The 23,105-nt window shown below is 37.8% G+C and overlaps 2 protein-coding genes across 2 annotated transcripts; both read left to right on the forward strand.

The window, feature by feature from the left end:
- The first annotated feature begins 1,449 nt into the window (after positions 1-1,449).
- On the forward strand, positions 1,450-5,941 carry Krt27 (keratin 27). Its single transcript, XM_046442886.2, has 8 exons — positions 1,450-1,918; positions 2,416-2,498; positions 2,887-3,043; positions 3,292-3,453; positions 3,532-3,657; positions 5,075-5,292; positions 5,460-5,509; positions 5,611-5,941. The coding sequence occupies exons 1-8, from the start codon at positions 1,475-1,477 to the stop codon at positions 5,748-5,750; spliced, it is 1,380 nt and encodes a 459-aa protein (XP_046298842.1). The 5' UTR covers positions 1,450-1,474; the 3' UTR covers positions 5,751-5,941.
- A 4,518-nt stretch (positions 5,942-10,459) lies between these two features.
- On the forward strand, positions 10,460-16,823 carry Krt26 (keratin 26). Its single transcript, XM_046442879.2, has 8 exons — positions 10,460-10,948; positions 11,665-11,747; positions 12,597-12,753; positions 12,862-13,023; positions 13,109-13,234; positions 14,002-14,219; positions 15,671-15,729; positions 16,453-16,823. The coding sequence occupies exons 1-8, from the start codon at positions 10,505-10,507 to the stop codon at positions 16,602-16,604; spliced, it is 1,401 nt and encodes a 466-aa protein (XP_046298835.1). The 5' UTR covers positions 10,460-10,504; the 3' UTR covers positions 16,605-16,823.
- The last annotated feature ends 6,282 nt before the right edge of the window (positions 16,824-23,105 follow it).

Genomic DNA, 23,105 nt, shown 5'->3' on the forward strand with positions numbered 1-23,105 from the left:
GAGTTCAATCCGCAGCACCACATAAAATAAATAAATAAAATAAAGGTTAAAAAAACTGAGATAAAGATAATGGTGACACATATCTAACAACATAAACTTACAAACTGCAAAAAAAAAATAATACTTTGGTGTCATAAGCTTAGGTAATACAACAAGTTGTCATACTTAATAAGGTAATTTCTTTTCGATTGGAAATTTTTTCTGGCTTTCTTTGCAAGCTCATTTATTAGGTCTTGAAATTTTATATTTTTAGCAACTTCATTTTCAGTCTATAGAACTGAAGTGATGTTAATCATTCTTGGTAAATGCAAGATCTCAAATAATTTTTAACTTTAAGAAGAAAAAAAACAGGTGGAAAGAATAAGATGAAGAGAGGCAAAGAGATGGGTAAGGGGAGTGGCAATATAAAGAATGGCCAGCCACAGAGGTAAGAGCTGCCTCAAGAAGAGTCCTACACGCCAACCACAAACCGGAAGGAATGACAAAATGTAGGACTCAGAAGTTATGAATGGAAGCGACCAGAGATATAGAAGAATCTCAGAAAGCAACTGAAGCTCAATCAACCAAGAGGCTGCAGGAGAATCACCATAAGGAACAATGAGTGGATCAGCTATGTGCAGTGATCAGTGATCTTAATCACTAACTCTCTAAAGTAGTGGGGAGCAAAATCAGGAAACAGTAGGAAGTGAAGAGGAAGAAAGAATATGCAGAAAAGTATTCCAGAAAGAGTGAAAGGAAGAAATGTAGCAAAATGAGAAATGTAGAGGTGAGAAGGGACTATAGAAGCTAACATATAATCCCTCTTTTACAGCTGGGGAAGCTGAGGCACAGACAGGTTACCCAATCCCCTTACTCAACCTGATTAGCAACGGAGCTTAGACAGAAAGCCAGTGGAGACGAAAGGAGGGATAAGGATCAAGAAAGACTTTCTGTCTCCAAAGAAGATCCCATTTAGTTCCTCAGTTTTCTCTGAGGACCTGGCCTTCTCCCTCTCATGGGTCCATGGTCTTGACATTATTTTCAACATATCTGATAGAAAGCCATGACTACGATGCTTTGCCTTCTGGAGAAAATGCAATGTTGTTGGTTTGGGAAGGGAAAGAGAAATTGGTCTATCACACTGTTTTATTCATATAGGAATTTTATATTCCTAAAACATGGAAGACAGGAAGGGTTACTCACACTAAATTGGAAAAGTATCCCTTTAATAACCTTGATAATACTCCACCCTGCCCCATTCCAGAGATAACAAATAACCTCAAGGTACTAACTATCCACCTACGGAAATGGACACAGGTAAAGACGTTCATTAAAAAACATCACCCAATTATGGATAATTCACAATGAGCTGGCAAACACCATTTTGCTATGAGTAGCAAAGTTCATCAAGAAACACCCTGATGATGTGTATATAAAGCAAACTGAACTGAGTAGGACAGTCTCGCCATTAGAGCAACGCTCCAGTGTGGGCATCATGTCTGTGCGCTTTTCTTCCTCATCCAGACGGCTGGGCTCCTGTGGGGGTGCAGGCTCCGTGAGGCTCTCTGGTGGGGAAGCCAGCTTTGGGGCCGGAAATGCATGCGGTGTGCCAGGCATTGGAAGTGGCTTCTCTTGTGCCTTTGGGGGCAGCTCAGCGGCAGGAGGCTATGGTGGAGTGCTGGGCGGGGGGAGTGCTTCTTGTGCTACCTTCACCAGGAACGAAAACGGCCTCCTCTCTGGCAATGAGAAGGTGACCATGCAGAACCTCAATGACCGCTTGGCCTCCTACCTGGAGAATGTTCGAGCACTAGAGGAGGCCAACGCTGACCTGGAACAGAAGATCAAGGGGTGGTATGAGAAATTTGGACCTGGTTCTTGCCGAGGTCTTGATCATGATTACAGCAGATACTTTCCAATAATCGATGACCTTAGGAACCAGGTAAGAAACATAATGTTATGGGTGTTAAAATTCATGAGAGTAATTAGCCACACATATACACACAGATGTGTAAGCTGTCACGACAGGACTTTGAGCTCGGCTTCTAAATTTTGGTAGTTCCTTATCAAGATTAAAATAATTTCTATTAAAATTCTGATCTTTGAACATGGCCCAACCATCATCTGGTTTTAGGTATGCATGTATGTTTTTAGTAATATTAAAATATCACAATCTGGCCAGTGAGTGTCTCCAACTTTGTATTTATAATCTTTCCCATGGAAAGAGTTTTTTGTTTTGTTTTGTTTTGTTTTTTAGGATAGAATGGGGAATAAAAGAGAACATACTTCAATTTCCCATATGCAAAACAATTACCTTATTATTAGATACAGGTGCCATTAATATTGCCATAAATACTACCATAGTTTCATAGGGAACCTTATTCAAAGAAATTTGATTTTTTAAAAAAATTTCCTCACTCTTAACTCTCCATTTATCAGATAATTGCTGCAACTACAAGTAATGCCAATGTTATCCTGCAAAATGATAACGCGAGACTAACTGCTGATGACTTCAGACTGAAGTAAGTAGAGCTAAAGAGAAACACACAAAAAGTTCTCTTAAGAAACACCCCCTCTTTTTTAGGTTTTGTGAGGTCTGCTTTCTTCTTTTGTTTATTTGTTTTGAAGCTTATACATAACTGGAGTGGCTAGCAGAATAGCACATATCACTTGGGAAATTGGGGGGCTAACACAAATGAAAAAGTCACAGGGAAGAGGATTTTGACTATTTTCATTCTCTTCCTTCAAATATATATATATATATAGTGTACTGTGGATGATCCAAATGAAAATTTACATGTTATTTTAACAGTTTTATCACAAATCTTAGTTTGGGTTTCATGAAAATCTAAAAAGTGATGTGACTAATGTCTAATGACTAAGAATGAACTTTTCAAATATGTCTGTAAGGTTTGAGAACGAACTGGCCCTTCACCAGAGCGTGGAGGCAGACATCAATGGCTTGCGCCGAGTGCTGGATGAGCTGACCTTGTGCAGAACTGACCTTGAGGTCCAGCTGGAAACTCTCACGGAGGAGCTGGCATACCTCAAGAAGAATCACGAGGAGGTAGGCACTGTACCTCCTTGACTTTCAGTCTGTCTCCCTCCCAAATTAAAAATTAATTTCAAATGATAAATATCTTAATACCAAGAAGCATGGCAGTTTCTCCCTATGGTTTAGATTATTTCTTGAAATGTGTCTATTTGTCCCTCTCAAAAGAAAACTTACAAAATGCTTCTATCCATACAGATCCTGTCTGTCCAGCTCATTAAAAAATAGTCAAATCCTGATCTGATTAAACGAATCTCTCCCAGGAAATGCAGGCTCTGCAGTGCGCCGCGGGAGGCAACGTGAACGTGGAGATGAACGCCGCCCCCGGGGTGGACCTCACGGTGCTGCTGGGCAACATGCGAGCCGAGTACGAGGCCCTGGCTGAGCAGAACCGCCAGGATGCGGAGGCCTGGTTCCAGGAGAAGGTAAAGCCACGCGGGGCGCGCTTACCCGCGCTGGGTACGGACGCCGAAGTCCCCTGACACCAGCCCCTGACGTTGCAGAGCGCTTCGCTGCAGCAGCAGATTTCCGACGACGCTGGCGCTACCACCTCCGCTAGGAATGAACTCACGGAATTGAAACGTACTCTTCAAACCCTGGAGATTGAACTGCAGTCCCTCTTAGCGATGGTGAGTCCCCAAGTACAAAACGGATTTCCTTTAGAAATTGAGGGAAGAATCTAAGGAGAATGTTCTTCCCGTGTTACTTACTTGAATTTTTATCCGCAAATGACTATATAGACTTAAGACACGTTTGCATTTTACATAGGATACTTCTCTTTGCTTGGAAATTATACCTAGATGCTAATAATTATGAAGCGTTGTAAATTAACACATACAGTTATTTAGAGGTGCTCAGAAATCTGCTCTCCCAAGTCAAAAGATCAAAACCATTGTGTATGGAAAGCTGTTAGCACCTTTCCTGCTTTCTTTATCTAGCATTCCTTTTGGCCAACTAATTAAGAACACTTAAGTTCCTTTTCAAGTGGCATAAACAAGAAGCAAAGTAGAGGCAGGAAGATTGACTCTAAAGCTAAACATGCATAATGATAATAATGACCTTTTTCATTAAGGGTTTGCCCAGTAGTTTTGCCCACATGTTAGCCCTCAATTATGCTGAGGCATGGGTGGGGCAGACTTTATAATTCATTTCATTATTTCCAAAAGAAGAATCTGAGATTCAAAAAAGTGATTCGCAGAGTTCCACAGAATTTCTCTTCAAAGTTTCGAGGCTATCCTCCCAAGCCTATCCTTTTCCCGCTATGGCTAGGAAACCTCCAGTATTTATTCACAAAAGAAACCATGAATGCATACAAAATCAGGGATCATACAAAAATTCTTGCATATAAAAGGGTAAGACTTTTCTGTCTTTATTCAGTGTAAAATTACAGCAGGTATTCCCTCTGTGTATCTATATAAACTCATTGGTATTCATACACTTACAATTCAAACGACTCAAAACTTAAAAGGGTAATTCTTTAGTTCATTCTACTTATACAAACTTTATGCAATTGACGGTAGGATTGTTTTTTCATAGAAGAGCTGCAATCCACATGAAAGGAGGCAGCCACATGATTAGAAATGAGGTGTCAAAATGCAGGGGGACTTTTACCTTCTGGGAAAATGGCAAAGTGCCAGACCCCACAAGCAAGGAACATATTGGTGTGTGGTCAGGGTTCTTATTTTTTTAGTTGATAGACCTTTATTTTTATTTATTTATATGAGGTGCCTCACACATGCCAGGCAAGTGCACTACCGCTAAGACACAGCCACAGCCAAAGCCCCGATCAGAGTTCTTTAGACTCTGCACTAGGTAGAAACAATTTCATTTTTTCTAATACTCCTGGGCCTATGAGTAACATTCACCACCATTGATGTCATTCAAAAACAGAAAAAAATACCATGGCATCTGTTCACAATAGTGAACAGACGGATTTTTTTGGATTATTTGCATTATGCAGGGATTTCTGTCTGTCTCTCTTAAGTGACGTGGCTCATTCTGAACAGTATGGTGACATTCTCTATAAAACTGTCTCACCAACCACAGAAACACTCCCTGGAGTGCTCCTTGACAGAGACCGAGGGCAACTATTGCACGCAGCTGGCACAAATCCAGGCTCAGATTGGGGCCCTGGAGGAGCAGCTGCACCAGGTCAGGACTGAGACCGAGGGCCAGAAACTGGAGTATGAGCAGCTCATGGATGTCAAGGCTCACCTGGAGAAGGAGATTGAGACCTACTGCCGCCTGATAGATGGAGATGATGAGTAAGACAATTTAAAATTATTTAAAATCAAGTATAAACACCTTTCTTGTGTTATTTCTGCATTCAGTGAACTCCTACCTTAAATATTTGCCTAAATATTAATAATATAGAGTAAAATAATATAAAAAATATAGAGTAAAATAATGAAAGCAAAATTGATTTTTACAGATCTTGTGTCAAATCCAAAGGCCACGGAGGACCAGGAAGTCAAATAAAAGGTAAACAAAAGCTGCATGAAGGCTTCGAATTTTTTTGGATGTTTTAAATGATGAATGATTTCCCATTTATGAATTTAATAAATTCATATATGTCATTTTAGATTCATCTAAAACTGCCATCGTGAAAACAGTCGTCGAAGAACTAGATCTTCGTGGCAAAATTCTCTCATCCAGAGTTCACACCATAGAAGAGAAATCCACTAAACCCAACAACAAGAGTGAACAGAGGGTGCCTTCCTGAACTCCAGCACCCCAAAAACAGAATGGCCCTGAAATTAAAAGACCAAGTCGAAACTCGTTTCCTAAATGAGGGCCTTCTCATTTTTCTGCTTTTCCTCCAGTGAATTAAGACAGACTCTCCGTAGAGTAGTAACACGTCTTCAGCTTTCTCTTTGGTGGTGCTTCAATAAAAGTTCTTCCTGTTGCAAGTCATCCGTTCTGGTTCTGATCAATCTTTGTATTTTAAATATACCCTCCCATGGGAGCTGAACATTGTCTTTAATTTCTTCTGTTTAAGGCACTGGTCTTCACAAGTTAGAAGTAAGTTTAACATATAGACTGGTGGGAGTCTTGTTCCCATTTCCGTAACACTTTTTCATCCTTCCATTCTTCAATAAATATCACTGAGCACTCACTAAGTGTCGGGTAGCGAGCATAAAATAGTAACTATTTTAATAACAACTCCAGTCTCTGGTTCTACATGCTCATGGAAGTGGAAATAAGGAATTAAAGAATCACAAACATCCTAAACATAAAGGAACAGCTCTCCATGGTTCGTTTTGGAGGAAGAAGGGGAAAGAGTGAGAGGTGGGGAGCAGTGTAAGTGAATTCCAGTAGATGTCCTAAGTTGCAGTCTCCACCGCTCCACCATAAGGGTGGGCATTCACAAGTACTCTATCCAGTTTTTGCCATCCAAGATGCAGAGTGATGTGTCTCTCAAGATAAACTTAATTGTAAATGAATGATATTTGGCATTTATCATCAATGAAACTATTCTCTAGCCTGTAGTCTAAGGTCTCACAAAGGCACAGGAGGTATAAACTCAGCAGAAAAATTCTCATAGGTTTATTTGAGTAAGAGGATTTGTCTCCCACATGTTGACACACAGCAGAAACAACCTGCTTCTCAGGTCCTGAGAACCAGAAAATGGATCCTTATAGTAGATTTATTTATTAATTTCCAAAACTTGGATGCAACCAAGATGTCATTCAGTAGGTGAATGGAGAAACTGTGGTAGATCCAGACCATAGAATTTTATTCAGTGCTAAATATAAATGAGCTATCTAGATGACCATGAAAAAAGACAGAGGAAATTTAAATCTATATTATTAAATGAAGACAATCAGAAAAGGTTATGTACTTTATGATTACAACAATATGACATTCTAAAAAAGGCAAAACTATGGAGACAGTAAACAGATCCTTGGTTGTCAGGGTTTAGGTGGAGGTGGGGTTAGGTGTGGTGGGGTAGGGGATGAATAGGTGGAGTAAGAGGATTTTTAGGAAAGTGAAAATACTCTATATAGTACCATAGAAGAGACGTATGTCATTATACAATTTTCCGAGTTCACAGGATGTACAACCTCAGGAGTGCATCCAGTGTAAACTCTGGACTCTGGGTGATTATAATGTGTCAATCAATGTATGTTCACCATTGGAATAAATGTACTACCTCCCTGGTATGGAATGTAGACAAGGAAGGAGGGTGCATGAGTGGGGGCAGGGAGTATATGGGAAATCTCTGTACCTTCCTCTCAATTTTGCTGTGAACCTAAAAAGGCTCTAAAAAATTTGTCTTCATAATTTTATTTTTAATTTTAAGTACTTAGCTCAGATCTCTTTAGTATTTGAGATGTCTGACCACCAACTCATCACAATCCAGAGAATAAGCTCTACTAGCATCAATTTGGGAGAAAGAATTGAGAGAATTTTATGGGTAAGGAAACTGAGGCAGAGAATGGTTGAGTAATTTGTCCAGGGTCACAGAGCTAGTAACTGGAGGTATTTCCTTACCTGTAGAATGAGGATGATCATAATCTTTACCTCATAGGGATACTGTGAGGATTAAATGATGTTTGGAACAGTGTCTTACACACGGTAAATACTGCTTTATCAATTATTATCAATTCTTCCCAAACCAGGGGAGCCATTTTGTGGGAGGAATTAGCACACTAGAATATGATTCTCAGAAAAACACAAGGACTCTAGTATCAAAAGAAACCTCATTCATGTTCAAGAAAAATGCTAAACTAAACTTAATTAACAGGCATGTAGAATGTAAAATTTAAACAACAGCATACTTAAAGCTAAATAAATTTATCAAGAGAGAAATTGGCCTATGATCTTTACAGTAAGATAACATAATGAAAAATTTAATTTGGAAATAAAGAGACATTAACAGCATAACTTACAGGTGAATTCAACTCAATCACTTTGAATACCTATGATATGCATATTATGTAATACTGTATTACCTAGTAGAGTTTCAAGAAATGATGATGATCTGTTACTGGATGCTGGTTTCTTACCATGAAAAAATGTCCACTCTCAGGGAAAAAAATATATATGTAGATAAAAGTGGCCCAGGGAATTGGTTCAATCTATCCTCTACCCTTCAAGGGAGTATTTGCTTAGAGGAAGTCTATGATCAAAAGAATTCAAAAGACTTGCTCAATGAGTAAATAGCAACAACCCTTCAAGGACTTAAGAGCTATTCATTCCATCCCTGCTGTGATGGAGGGTGTTCTGTGATCTCTGCTGCCATGGTAGATTCAGAGTCGACTCATCTCCAAAATGGCCTTAATAATATATGCTTAACTTGTCTCACAAAAGATGATGTTAATTAGTATTTGTAAATTATCCTGAGATAAACAGATTACGTTAATAATACTTTGCAATCCCATAACACCTTTTATCGAAGAAGCTCAAGCCTTATAAACTACTACACTGACAACAGACTCTGTTTGTCATGATTTTTATTCATGGGAAACATGAGCAAAAGTTTTAAAATTTGAGCAAGCCACAAGAAAATCAGCAATAAGTCTCTGAATTTAAGCTCTATCTCCTATCATACACTATTCTAAACATAAGCCAGTAGTTTGAATTATAGTCTTGTATTAATTTAGACATTTGTAGTAAAAATAAATTCATGGCCAGGCACAGTGGCATACGCCTGTACTCCCAGGGACTCAGGAGACTAAAGCAGGAGACTCCTGAGTTCAAAGTCAGCCTCAGCAACTTAGTGAGGCCCCAAGCAACTCAGCGAGACCCTGTTTCTAAATAAAATATTTAAAAGGGCTGGGGATGTGACTCAATATTTAAGCATCCCTAGGTTCAATCCCTGGAACCCCCCCCTCAAAAAAAGAAAAACTCATGCATCCCAGTTCACTGAACATTCCGTATCTTTTAGTGACAATTAACATTGGATATTTTTCAAAGTGTTCAATATTCACAACATTGAAAATTCTGATTCAGGGCTGGGGATGTGGCTCAAGCGGAAACACACTCACCTTGCATGTGCATGTGAGGTGCTGGGTTGGATCCTCAGCACCACATGAAATAAAATAAAGATGTTGTGTCCACCGAAAACTGAAAAATAAAAATATTTAAATTTTAATATAAAATTTTAATTAAAATTAAATTATTAAATTTTTTATTAAAATTAAACTTTTAATATAAAATATAAATTTTAATACTTAAAATAAAAATATTAAAAATTCTTTCTCTTTTTAAAAAAAAAAGGAAGAAAATTCTGATTCAGGAACCAAATTACTATTTAAAAACTAAGCCTGTCATCAATCAAGCACTCAATTTGTACCATTGTCAGTGATAGAGACCTGACCCTGTTGACATGTCCATTTTATTATAATAATATAATTAACATTTGCAAAATGTCTGTGCCCTTCAGACTGTCTTATAGACATTCATTATTGGAGCTGCTCATTATTGGAGTCTTCATTTGAGACTGTTCAATGCTATTATTTTCATTTGTCCCCCAGGGCAATGAAGCCCAAGAAGAGTGGCTAACTTCCCAAGGACATCAAGGCAAAGAAGAAAGAGCCTGCTTCCCTATGGAACTCATCTCAGATCTGCATACTGTGATTATGGGGCTCCTAGGTAGTGATGGAAACACCCCTCTACTTCATGTATTTCCTTCCCTACAGATCTACAGGAAGTTCATGTCTCCAAATAATGCATAATATTTTGAATACGTAAGTTTGAACTAAAAGGCAATAAGCAATATTTTTAAGGCAGGGAAGTGAATAATTTGGAAACTCAGAAGCTAACTGAATTGATGTTCTGCTCCTGGACCAAACCAAAAAAAAAAAAAAAAAAATTGTGATTCAAATAATTCTCTACCAATACCACATACTAGTGAATTTCAGTGCGACTGACAAGCAAATTACTATAGGATTTCTATTATTCCATCTTTTCAATATTTTTTTAAATCAATTCAAAAACTCCCACTATCAAAAGATCACTATATGCTGAGAGTCTCTGATTCTAACAACACTCAATAAAGAGTGAATAACAGAGATACTTCATATGCATTTGCAGGACAAGAGCGGTAGACATTTCTCATTTGAATTATCAATTTTTGTTAGATGGGAGGGGGGAATCTATTCCAGAGGTCAAAAACATGTACCTTTATACCTTTGGGAAAAGAACTGATGATTTTCTTTTCTGTGATCTATGAAGCTGTGATTTAGTATTACTAACCCTTGGAGGCTATGATTTAGTGTCACTCCACCTGGCACCTTTTTTACATATAAAAAATATGCTTGGGGCACCTTGCCACCCACTAGATACTATTAAAAATAGCCCAGTTGGGGAAAACAACAATTAGGATGCGAGTTATATTTTATTACAGATCGGCATAGGAGGTATCGAAATGACCACTGAATCCTATAAAAGGCCACTGCGAGCACCCTCTGTGGAAGGTGGATTCTAGCTTTGCTCCTCTCTGGGAAAGGGTCGCTGGGCTGTGCAGTCGCCATGTCTTTCCGATTGTCTAGTGGATCCAGGCGGTCCTGCTCGCGAGCTGGTTCTGTCAGGCTGTCCCGTGGAGAGGCAAGCTTTGTGGCTGACAATGTGTGTGTTGGGTCCTCGGGAGCAGGAAGCAGCTTTTCTGGTACGCTTGGGGGCGTTTCTCCTGGAGGAAGCTTCTGCAACGGTGGTGGAGGGTCTGGAAGCCACGTTAGCACTGGTTTTCTTGGAAATGAGTACAGCCTTCTCTCTGGGAATGAGAAGGTAACCATGCAGAACCTCAACGACCGCCTGGCCTCTTACCTGGACCACGTGCACGCCCTGGAGCAGGCGAACGCAGACCTAGAGCAGAAGATCGAGAGCTGGTATGAAAAGTATGGGCCTGGCTGTTGTCGGGGACTTGATCATGACTGCAGCAGATATTTGTCAGTCATTGAAGACCTCAAAAAGCAGGTAAGAAATATGAATTTGCATACTTTCCTTAAAGACTTCCAGGGGGCATAACTTAAAGTAAAGGAAACAGAAACCATGCTTTAAAAATTTATGGGAGCCGAGCGCTGGGGGCACGCCTGTAATCCCAGCAGCTAGAAAGGCTGAGATAGGAGGATCACAAGCTCAAAGCCAGCCTCAGCAAAAGCTAGGCAAAAGCGAGATGCTAAGCAACTCAGTGAGACCCTGTCTCTAAATAAAATACAAAACAGGGCTGGGGATGTGGCTCAGGGGTCAAGTGCCCCTGAGTTCAATCCCTGATACCCCTCCTCAAAAAAAGAAAAAAAAAAAAAAACATATATATATATATATATATATATATATATATATATATATATGATGTAGAATTTGTTAATTGTGTATTCCAAGTCCTAAAAGCAGTGTCCAACAATGAAAATTTATAGAATTAAAATAATGAAAGAGCAATAGTATTGAAATAGAGTAATCACTGTCATTTTTTATATTTAACTCATGCCTTTACCATCAGTAATAAAAAGTGTTCGTGTGGCTCTTACGCTCTGGATATTTATTATCTAAAGAAAATTCAGATTTCTATAATATAGAAAAAAAGTGATGCTAAAATAGATGCTTAACAGGTTAAGAAGTTATTGAATCTCACCGAAATCTGGAGGGTTCTTTGAGTTTTGGTTCTTAACATTCTGCACATTCTACCCATTTAGATTGTTTCTGTGACCACAAGTAATGCCAGCATCATTATACAAAATGACAATGCCAGGCTGACTGCTGATGACTTCAGACTGAAGTAGGTGATAATGATTAATTTTTTTTTTTGTAAAGGTAAAAACACTAAAATTGAGGCCAGGCAGCACAGCTCTAGAGGCTGAGGCAGGAGGATTGCAAGTTCAAAGTCAGCCTCAGCAAGGCCCTAAGCAACTCAGTGAGACCCTGTCTCTAAATAAAAAATAAAAAGGGTTGAGGATGTGGTTCAGTGGTTAAGCACCCCTGGGTTCAATCCCCGGTACCAGGAAAAAAAAATACTAAAATTATATTAAAGAACGCATGAGCATGCAAGCACCACACTCACTGGGAATTGAACCCAGAACCTCACACATGCTAGACAAGCTCTCTACCACTGAGCTACATCCCCAACCCTCTTACTGATTATTTAAATGTCTTATTTGAGTGTTTTACAGTGCTGGGGGTTGAACCCATGGCTTCACCTATGCTAAGCAAATACTCTACCACTGAACTATATCCCCAACCCCTCTTTTGTTTTTAAAACCTAAATGTCTTAATATTAAAACATTGACAGACATACTAGATCAGTAAAGAAACTAAATTAAATATGCCCTTATAAAAAGAACCTTAAATATGCCCTTATAAAGAGAACTATCATAATGTTTTAAATCTAGCAATATTTTGTTCAACTAACACATTGGATGACAAAAAAATTAACCCTGAAGAAATAACACCTCCAAAATGATATTCATACATCAGTAGTTCTCTTAAAGTATTTTAACAGTTTGCTCTTGCAAAAAGCTTCAGAAGTGTGTACAGAACCTCACATCTTTGGGCACATGAAGTGTCTTCACAAGCTGCATTTGGCACCTGCCTAGGGTTACAATTCTCAAACACCTTCATGAACTTTAAGGTATGAAAACGAGCTTGCCCTGCACCAGAGTGTTGAGGCGGACACCAACGGTCTCCGCAGAGTGTTGGAGGAGCTGGCCCTGAACACAACAGACCTGGAGATTCAGTGTGAGACCCTGGGTGAGGAACTGACATACCTCCAAAAAACTCATGAGGAGGTAAGGAAGCCTGCAGAGCTGCTATGTACAGTCCACTCTTCATTTCAAAGCAGGGTTTGGAAACCAGTCAAAATCCTCCCTCAGATATTAATATTGACCCCTTTCTAGGAAATGGGAGTCCTGCAACATGCATCAGGAGGCAACGTGAATGTGGAGGTGAACGCAGCCCCAGGAGTGGACCTAACTGTTATGCTGAACAACATGAGGGCTGAGTATGAGGAACTGGCTGAACAGAACCGCAAAGACATCGAGGCTTGGTTTAATGAGAAGGTACAGCTATGGCAGGTTACCTGCGAAGGGCTTATTCAGTGAACAATCAAGCTAGCCACTAACCCTTCTGACAATTCCTCTTCAGAGTGCATCATTGCAACAGCAGATTTCAGATGATGCAGGAGCAACCACAGCAGCTAGAAATGAGCTGACAGAACTGAAGCGCAACCTACAAACCCTGGAAATAGAACTTCAGTCCCTTACGGCTATGGTATGTAGGAATTGCCATTAAATTGAATATGTTTGTGTGTAAGCCCATTTTTCCATTGCTCTCACAACATACCTGAGGCTGGTGCTTTATAAAGAAAAGAGGCTCACTTAGCTCACGGTTTTTAGAGGCTGAAAGTCTAAACAGCACCTGCTGTGACACACGATGGTCAATGTCATCATGGAATGAGTGCATGTGAAAGGGAGAGATCACAGGCCAAGTTCATTCTTTTATCACAACCCTCTCATGAGAACCAAATAGGGTTCCATGGGAACTATATCAGTATCTCCTGAGAGCAGCACCTTCGATGACCTAATTACTTGCCAATAAGCTCCACCTCTTAAAGGTCCACCCCCTCTTAACATCTCTGCACTGGGACTAAGCTTCCAACACACAAATGCTTGGGGGACACAGTTAAACCATATTCAAACCATAGAAGTGTGTGTGTGTGTGTGTGTGTGTGTGTGTGCATAGGTACAAGAAAACACATATATAAAAATATGAATCTATACCACAAGTACAGTGTATCTAAGTACATATAATTAAAAATACAAGTTTATGAAAATAACATTACTTCTGACCCATCCACCCCAAAACCTGAAAAAAAGGCTTTTTCCAATGGAGAAGAAATCTTTTCTAACCAATTTCAATTTTCAGCTGAAAAGACTTAGATCTCTTGTGCCAACATTTCTTTCCACCTTGAGAATGCTTAAAATAGGAGCATGCCCTTTGCTTTTACACAGTCCAGCCTGACTTCATTCCTCTTTCAGAAACATTCCTATGAATGCTCCCTGGCTGAGACAGAAGGAAACTACTGCGTTCAGCTCCAGCAGATCCAGGATCAGATTGGGGCAATGGAGGAGCAGCTACAGCAGATTCGAACGGAAACGGAAGGCCAGAAGCTGGAGCATGAACGGCTTCTCGATCTCAAAGTATTTTTGGAGAAAGAAATTGAGACATATTGCAACTTACTAGACGGAGAAGAAAGGTAAATATGAATGGTGGGGGGAAAATGAATCTCACAGGAACCGTATTTTTTTCCTGGAGAAATATTGCCATATTGCATCCTGGAATTTCCCGTGCTGAAGATCATGCCCATTCATACACATGCAGTCTCCCTCATGGACACTGCCGCATCCAAGCGAAATTAAAACAGACAGAAGTCTGAAAATCAAAATTCTTAGTATGTCAAGTCTTTGTTATGTATGGTAAGATAAAGAACAATTAAATATGAAATATTTAACAATTACAATATTCCAATCTGAGGGGGAAATTCTACAGAAATTGCTTTCTGTAATTTAGTGTTTGAGCATATTTCTTATAATAAGCAGCTCACTCTATATTATTGTTACATCACTCTATAAAAGCAGAGCAATGATGATTAGGAAAATCTAGCTGGAGAGGCACCAAAGCTCATCGTCCAAGAGCAAAACAGCTTTAGAATTACAGCCTTGGTTGAGAATCACATACTAGGTAAATTTGAGCATGTGGTTGAACCTCTTTAAATCACAATTTCCTCATTGATAAAACTGTGATAACACCAAAACCATACTTTTTATTTTTATTTTTTTTTTTATTTATCTTTTTTTTTCCCCTTTGGTACTAGAGACCGAACCCAGGGACACTGTACCACTGAGCTATATACACAGCCCTTTTTATTTTGAGACAAGGTCTCACTAAGTTGCTTAGAGAATCACTAAATTCCTGAGGCTGACCTCAAACTTGCCATCCTCCTGCCTCAACCTCCCGAGTTGCTGGGATTAACAGGCTTGTACCACCATGCCCAGCTCAAAACCATACTGTTGCCTATCCTTAGCCATAGCACCTCAGTCTGCTGTGTAAAGTGCTTCTGACAATGGCTTATACACAAAAAAGTACTTGGTAATCAATGCTTGCCCATGGACACACCCATGAGTAGGTAACGTATGTACTCTGGAAGGCCAGGGTGAGCCCTCTTCAGCTTATTCTCACAAGAACCCAACAGTGATGGCTCCCTTCTCAGAACAAAGTCCTTTCACACCATTCATTTTTCACTTAACAGCACCTTTCATGAAATGCTACAAATTTTTACATGAATATGCTTTATTTCCTGCCATGCAAACCGCTTTTCTTAGCCCCATTGCACCTCGACTTCCCCTTGTACACAGGAGGCGCTCCAAACATGCTTGTTAGCCAGGTGGATGAAAAGTCATAGTGAGACTCAGAGTCCCCACGTTGTGAGTTGAAAAAGATAATGTCTGGTCAGGAGGAAATTTCTGCTCATCAACATCCACGTACTCTCTTTTTTCACTATGTCAAAAAAATTAATGTCCTTAAACATAAGAAAAATTTACATCTTATTGAAACCAGAACTCCAGAACTTTTGTTCCCAATTCCCTATTACTTATGATCTCCCTCTTGAAAGAAAAAAAATGCACTAACTTATTCTTATCTTCACAGAAGGAGCACACCCACGTGTTACAAAGCAAAAGGGTGCAGACCTGGGAATCAAATCAAAGGTACAGAAGGCTTTTTCCTTGATGTAATTCTTTAAAATTTCTTCTGTTTTATAACATAAATCACTTATTTGTGAACCAAATAAAATTTATGTTTAAGTTCCGTTCTAGTGAATGAAGAGATGAGGAGTCATTATGATCATTCTTAATATTTGCATTTTATATCCTTGGGAACAGATGTGGTCAAATTATGAAATTACTGGATGAGGACTGAATCCCTCAATATCTTCCTTACCTTGAACATATTCTTTTTCATTGTTTCAATGCTTTGATAAACAATTACTTTGTTTATTATTAATTTTATTAAAAAAATTAATGTCCTTTTAAGCCAAAAAAATAGGACAAGTCAGTATTTAAAAGAAGGCATTACTTTCTCTGTGCCTATACCTGCCTGTTACTAGGTGGTTTTTAATCCATATTTCCTTTATGCATCTAGATACCCATTGCTCTAAAAATCAGTGGTTAATATAAGAAAGATAGTTTCAAATCTTGGTAAATATAGACTTTAAACATAGTATCTCAATTTTCTGCAAATTTGCAAAAAACAACTTTGGAGGAAGAGGGGCCAGTGCTAGGGGTTGAACCCAGGGCCTCCCACATGCTAAGCAAGCATTCTACCACTGAGCTACACCCCATCTCTGCAAAACCCCAAATTTAGAAAGCATACCTGTTATGACTACTTTTCAACCTGCTGAAAATGATCGCTGAACTTTGATTTTCCTTTAGACTCAAAAGAAGAAGTGTTTGTCAAAACGGTGGTTGAAGAACTCGATCAACTTGGCAATGTCGTTTCACTGAGAGTCCACTCCATAGAAGAAAAATCTTCTAAGATAAGCAACATTACAATGGAGCAACGAGTACCTTCTAAAGCATCATAATGAGAAAAAAAAAATCATTTAAGAAAATTGCTGCCTTAGCAAAATTCCATGGGCCAAATGGAAATTTTCACTTCTTAAAAATAAAAGGACTGAAATTTGGGTTCCTTCTCCTACTTTTCTCATGTTTTTTTCATGTCACCCTTTTTTAAAAGAAGGGAAAAATCTTGCTCTGTCCCTAGTTTCATTTTGATTTGGGGGAACATTTCATTAAAATATTTTTCCTTTGCAAGGTTGTGGATTTTTTTGGTTTGGGTTTGTTTTTTTTGTTTTGTTTTTTGTTGTTGTTGTTGTTGTTGTTGTTGTTTGTATCAGGGATTGAACCCAGGGATGCTTAACCACTGAGCCACATCCCCAGCCTTTTTTATATTTTAATTAGAGACAGGTTCACACTCAGTTGCTTAGGGCCTCACTAAGTTGCTGAGGCTGGCTTTGAACTCATGATCCTCCTGCCTCAGCCTCCAAGCCACTAGGATTATAGGTGTGCACCACCATACCCACCGCAAGTTGTTTGTTTTTTAAGAAATATGCTTCTTTTTAATTTTCACATGACAATACTAAAGACATGCTAATGAAATCATGTTCTTCACTTCACAGTCACATTTGCCTCAAAAAAATAACAGGATAAATGGCAAAGATCACAGCCCTAATCTCTGGTCCCAGGTTAGAAATGCTTTTGATTGCAGAACTATAATGACAATATTTTATACTAAGTGTGCTTGAACTCATTTTACAATCATTAACCCATTTAATCTTTATAAAAGCTCATGTGTAAATGTTTTATCTTCACTTTATATATATGAGGAAAGCGATATTCAACCAGTTTAAGGAATTTCCCTAGGAATTTCCCACGCAGGAATTTAAGGAAATTCCTATGCAGCTGATATGTGGTAGAGCTCAGTTTCAAATCCTGATCACCTTCTCCCCCGTGGTGACCAGAGTCCCACTGCACACAACAAAATCAGCATAATAATTCCACTGAAGCACATTCTGTTTTCACACTAAGATTCCATTGCCACCAAAGAGGGACCACAAACAGGCAGAATCTTGTGTGAATAATCATCAATGTCACACCCAGGAGTGTGTGGCTTCTAGTATAGTGGGTCTTCACTCTGCTTATATTCTTCTCCTCTCAGTCATTACCCACCTCCAGTCCCTCTGCCTGCACTTCCCTCCTCAGCCCTCACATTAACTCCTGGTCATTGGATGGCCCCATCCCTTGGGCTACAGTTTCCCTCATTATGTTTTATTACTCTTTCATTCTGGATATTAGGGCCACATAAGAACTCTATGTCCCAGAAAGGAGGACTAAAGCCACACCCTCACTCTCTCAAAACCCTTGGCTAACTTACCACCTTGCAAACACAGTGTTGGACGCTCTTTCTCTCGGGACTACCAGTACTAACACTAGTCACTCCTGCTTGCTCCCAATAGAGTTGCTTTTCTTTCCAAGAATCATTCAACTAACTTCCATTTTTCTGTGTTCACTTTTTTTCTACTAATACAGATAAACAGACATATCTATCTACATAAGATGGATTTATAGTTAATATAAGAATAAACTGTTACTCCAAAACACATGCTTTTAATAAGCAACCATTCTACTCAAAATGGAAAACATTTAGGTCCTCTCCTTGTTTCCAAATGGTCAACATTTGCAAAAAATAAAAACAAAAAAATATACACAGACACATGCATTTTAAAGATAAAAGACTGTCACCAATACTTGACAAATCTCAAAATTCTTATTGGATATCTTTAATTGAGACCACCCATTGTGAAACTAAAGACAATATAAAAGGAAGTTCACATATAAATAAATCATAATGAAGGTACAATGCAACAAAGAGATCTTCAAAATCAGTCATATGGGGGAAAAAATCATTCCCTTCAAGTGAATGATAGTGAGAATACATACCAACTTCTCAACAGTGGACTGATATCTTCAACATTCTAAGAGGAATTCCAAAATTGTCCATAAATTTGGGAAAAGTATTGACCATATTAATAACTAGAAACAGAGAAATTTAAGCTATATTAAATAGCATTACCTAACCAACAACCTGGAAACACTTTTAAAATTTTTGCCACAAATTATGCATTCCATTGTGGAATTGTTTCTAGTGTGGGACAATTTTTTCTAATGGGAACAATATTCCATATATAAGCCTTACGTGCTACCTACTACAGACATGAAATGAGTAAAGTCAAGGAACAAAAATAAAAGAGAATGAAAAGGAGTGAGGAAGGCATAAGGACCTATGTAACACCACCAAGCATACAAATATACAAATTATGGGCATTTCAAAAGAAAGTAGTGAAAGAAAAAGATTTTAAAAAATTATTTAAAGAAATGGGATCTGAAAACTCTCAAAATCTTGAGTGAGACATATGACCTGCAGATTCATGGAATTCAAAGGACTCTAGGCAAGATCAATCTGGAGAAAAATACTCCAAGGCACACTGTAGTCAAATTGTCAAAAGTCAAAAAAGAAGAAAACAGCAAGAAATAAGAGATGTATCACATACAAGGGTACCCTAATAAGGCTGTCAGCAGACTTCACAATAGAAACTTTGCAAGACAAGAGGAAATTGAATGATGTATTCAAAGTGCTAAAGAAAGAAAGAAAGAAAAAACACTGTCAGCCATAAACACTATTCCCAGAAAAGCTGTAATTCAGAAATGAAGGAAAGATAAAGACATTCTCAGGCTAACAGAAGCTAAGCAGGATCATCATCTCTAGATCTGCCTTACAAATGGTAAAGAAGTTCTTCAAGTTGAAACAACAGGGTTCATTAACAACATGAAGATTAAAAACTCACTAATAGAGATACAAATTCAGAATATTATAATAGAGGTATATAAATATATATGTAATATGAAGCTTAAAAGACAAACCTATTAAAAATAACTGGCTGGGGCTGTAGCTCAGTGGCAGAGCACTTGCTTAACATGTGTGAAACACTGGGTTGGATCCTCAGCACCACATAAAAATAAACATAAAATAAAGGCATTCTGTCCATCTACAACCACAGAAAAATTTTAAAATAACTATAGCTACAATAATTTGTTAATGGATATGCAACATAAAAATGCAAATTTTGATATCAAAAACATCAAATGGGGGCCAGTTAGGATGTAGAGCTTTGTATGTGATCAAAGTTAAGCTGTTTGTTATTAATATAAAATACTCTGTTATAATAATAAGATGTTCTATGTAAATCTCATGGAAACCACAAAGTTAAACCAATAGTAGATACACAAAAGATAGAAAAGAATCAAAACATACCACTAAATAAAGCCAACAAATCACAAAGTAGTACAGCAAGAGAAAAAAAAAAACAAAGTATCTACTAAAAAAAAATTACCTATAAATGGATTAAATCCTCTAATCAAAAGATACAGAGTGAGTGAGTGGATTTTAAAAATAAGGCCCAAAGCATATGCTCTCTATAAGATACTCACTTCATCTTTAATGATTCATATAGACTGAAGTGAAGGGATAGGAAAAGATATTCCATATTCTATACAAATGGAACCAAAAAGAGTAAGGGATGCTATATCAGACAAAATGGACTTTAAATCAAAAATAATGAAAGGAAATGTATAAGGTCATTATCTCATTATAAATTTATTAAGAAGATATAACAATTGTGAATATATATGCACTCAACATTGAACACCTAAGTATATAAAACAAATATTTATAGATCTGAAAAGAAAAAAAGGTAGTAATACTATCACAGTAGCTGTTGTGGTTTGGGGCATGAGGTGTCCCTCAAAAGCTCCTGTGGTGATGCAGGAATGTTTGGGTGTAAAACCACTGGGTTATGAGAGCTATAACCTCATCCACCCATGCATGAATGGACTAACAAGATGGTAACTGTAGGCCAGGGGGTGGAGCTAGAGCTGGGTCACAGGGAGCATGTCCAAGAAGGGTCCATCTTCCCCTGTGGCCCCTTCCCCTGCCCCATCTTTCTCTCTCTCTCTCTCTCTCTCTCTCTCTCTCTCTCTCTCTCTCTCTCTCCCTCTCTCTGATTCCTGGCCACCATGAGCTTTCCTCTACCATACCCTCTCACCATGATGTTCTGTCTCACCTTGGCCCCAGAATAATGGACTCAGCCAACCATGGGTTAACCCTTTGAAACCATGAGCCACAACAAACTTCTTCTTCTCCAAGTTGTTCTTGTCAGGTATTTTGGTGACAGTGATGAAAAGCCAACTCACACAGAAGAAGATTTCCATATTCTACTTTTGACAATGGATAGATCATCCAGACAGAAAATCCATAAGGAAACATTGAGATTACACTGTACTTTAGACCAATTGGACCTAATGGACACATACAAAGCATTACAACAAAAGCGGAACACCCAAGCTTCTCAAGCACACAAAGAACATTCTCCAGGATAGAGAATGTGTTAGGCCACCAAACAAATAAATTTAAAAAGGGTTGAAATGATAACAAGTCTCTTTTCTGATCACAATGATAGGAAACCAGAAATAGATAATAAGAACTTTGGAAAATTCACAAATACATGAAAATTAAAGAACATGCATCTGAATAATCAAGGGATTGAAGAAACATTTTGAAGATCTTAAAATAAATGGAAATGGAAGCACAGCATAACAAAACATGGGACGTGATTTTTAAATTTTTAAATTTTTTTTGGTAAGTTATAAATTTTTTTAAATTTTTATTGGTAAGTTATAATTATATATATTAGTGAGGTTCATTGTTACATATTCATACATGTGTACAATCTCATTTTTTCAGTTTTGTTCTGTAGTACCTCCCTTAGGTCTCCCATCTTCTCCATTTCACAGTTAAAAAATAGCCTTAAACGGTAGCAGTATAAGCCTTTCTGAGAGGGAAGTTTATAGAAATAAAGGCCAACATTAAAGAAGAAAGGTTTCAAATAAACAGCCTACCTTTATATCTCAAGGAGCTAGAAAAAGAAGAATAAAGTAAGCCCAAAGTTAATAGGAGAAGATAACCAATAACAGGGCAGAAATAAATTAAATAGAGATAAAAATTAAAAATATCAATGAAGCAAAAAGTAGGTTTTTTTGAAAAGGTAAACAAAATTGACTAACTCTAGTTAGGGGGGAGAGAGAGAGAGAGAGAGAGAGAGAGAGAGAGAGAGGAAGAGAGAGGGAAATACTTAAATAAAATCAGAAAAGAAAGGGGAGATATAAATGATACCACAGAAGTACAAAGAATCATAAATATTTATATGGATAGATAAACAAATGCATAAAACTCCTAGAAACATAAAATACACCAAAACTGAATGATGAAGAAATAAGAAATCTGAACAAACCAAAAAGTAAGAAGATTTAATCAGTAATAAATAGTCTCCCATCAAAGAAAAGACTAGGAGGTTTCACATCTAAATTTACAGAGGGTTTCACATCTAAATTCTCCTAAACATTTAATGAAGAACTAATACCAAGCCTTCCCAAACTCTTCCAGAAAACTAAAGAGGAGGTAATACTTTCAAACTCATTTTATGATACCAGCATTACCCTGACACCAAAGCCAAAGATACTACATAAAAAGAAAATCATAGGTCAATATCCATGAAGAACATAGATGTGAACATTCCCTCCCAAAATACTACTGAAATTATCAGCACATTAAAATAAATATTCACCATGGTCAAGTGGGATTTATCCCTGGGAAGCAAGGTTCAGTATATGCAAATTGATAAATGTGCTACACCGCATTAACAGAATGGACAAAGAAAACACCATACGATCATTTCAATAAATACAGAAAAAGCACAGTGATAACATTCAACATCCTTTTGTGATAAAAACTCTCAATACATTAGGCATAGACTGAGTGTATCTCAAATTAATAAAGGCCTTATGTGACAAGCCCATAACATCATACTCAATGGAAGCTTTTCCTCTAAGATCTGGAACAAGACAAATGTGCCCACTCTCACTGCTTCTATTCAGCATAGTACTAGAGATCCTAGCCAGAGCAATTAGGCAAGAAAAAGAGATGAAAGGTATCCTAATTGGAAAGGAAGAAATCAAACTGTCTTTTTGTAAATGACATAATGTTAAAGATAGAAAACCCTAGACTCTTGGTTAAAAAAAAAAAACGAATTCAATAAATTTTCAAGATACAAAAATCAGTAGCATTTTTAATCAACAGTTACAAACTGTCTGAAAAATTAAGAAGACAACCCCTTTTCCAATACCATAAAAATTAAGAATAAATATAATCAAAGAGGTAAAAGACCTTTACATTAAAAACTCTAAAGTATTATGAAAGAAACTGAAGAAGATAAAAATAAATAGAATGATATTACATGTTCACCAATTAAAAATGTTAATATTGCTAAAATGTTCATGTAAGCCAAAGTGATCTTTGCAATCTCTCTAAAAATTCCAGTGCAATTTTTCACATAGAAAAGAAAAGCAACCCTACAATTCCTTTGGAAACACCAAAAATCCTGAATAGTGAGCTAAAAGAATCAAATTAGAGG

Source organism: Marmota monax, unplaced genomic scaffold (genome assembly GCF_021218885.2).
Source record: "Marmota monax isolate L192 unplaced genomic scaffold, Marmota_monax_Labrador192_F-V1.1 WCK01_AAM20220418_F8-fsc00205, whole genome shotgun sequence".
Lineage (NCBI taxonomy): Eukaryota > Metazoa > Chordata > Mammalia > Rodentia > Sciuridae > Marmota > Marmota monax.

Coding starts and splice junctions, on each gene's coding strand:
- Krt26 (XM_046442879.2), top strand. CDS start 10,505: ATGTCTTTCCGATTGTCTAGTGGATCCAGGCGGTCCTGCTCGCGAGCT. Junction 14,220..15,670: donor TTACTAGACGGAGAAGAAAG/GTAAATATGAAT, acceptor TTATCTTCACAG/AAGGAGCACACCCACGTGTT. Junction 15,730..16,452: donor ACCTGGGAATCAAATCAAAG/GTACAGAAGGCT, acceptor ATTTTCCTTTAG/ACTCAAAAGAAGAAGTGTTT.
- Krt27 (XM_046442886.2), top strand. CDS start 1,475: ATGTCTGTGCGCTTTTCTTCCTCATCCAGACGGCTGGGCTCCTGTGGG. Junction 3,044..3,291: donor TCAAGAAGAATCACGAGGAG/GTAGGCACTGTA, acceptor AATCTCTCCCAG/GAAATGCAGGCTCTGCAGTG. Junction 3,454..3,531: donor AGGCCTGGTTCCAGGAGAAG/GTAAAGCCACGC, acceptor CTGACGTTGCAG/AGCGCTTCGCTGCAGCAGCA.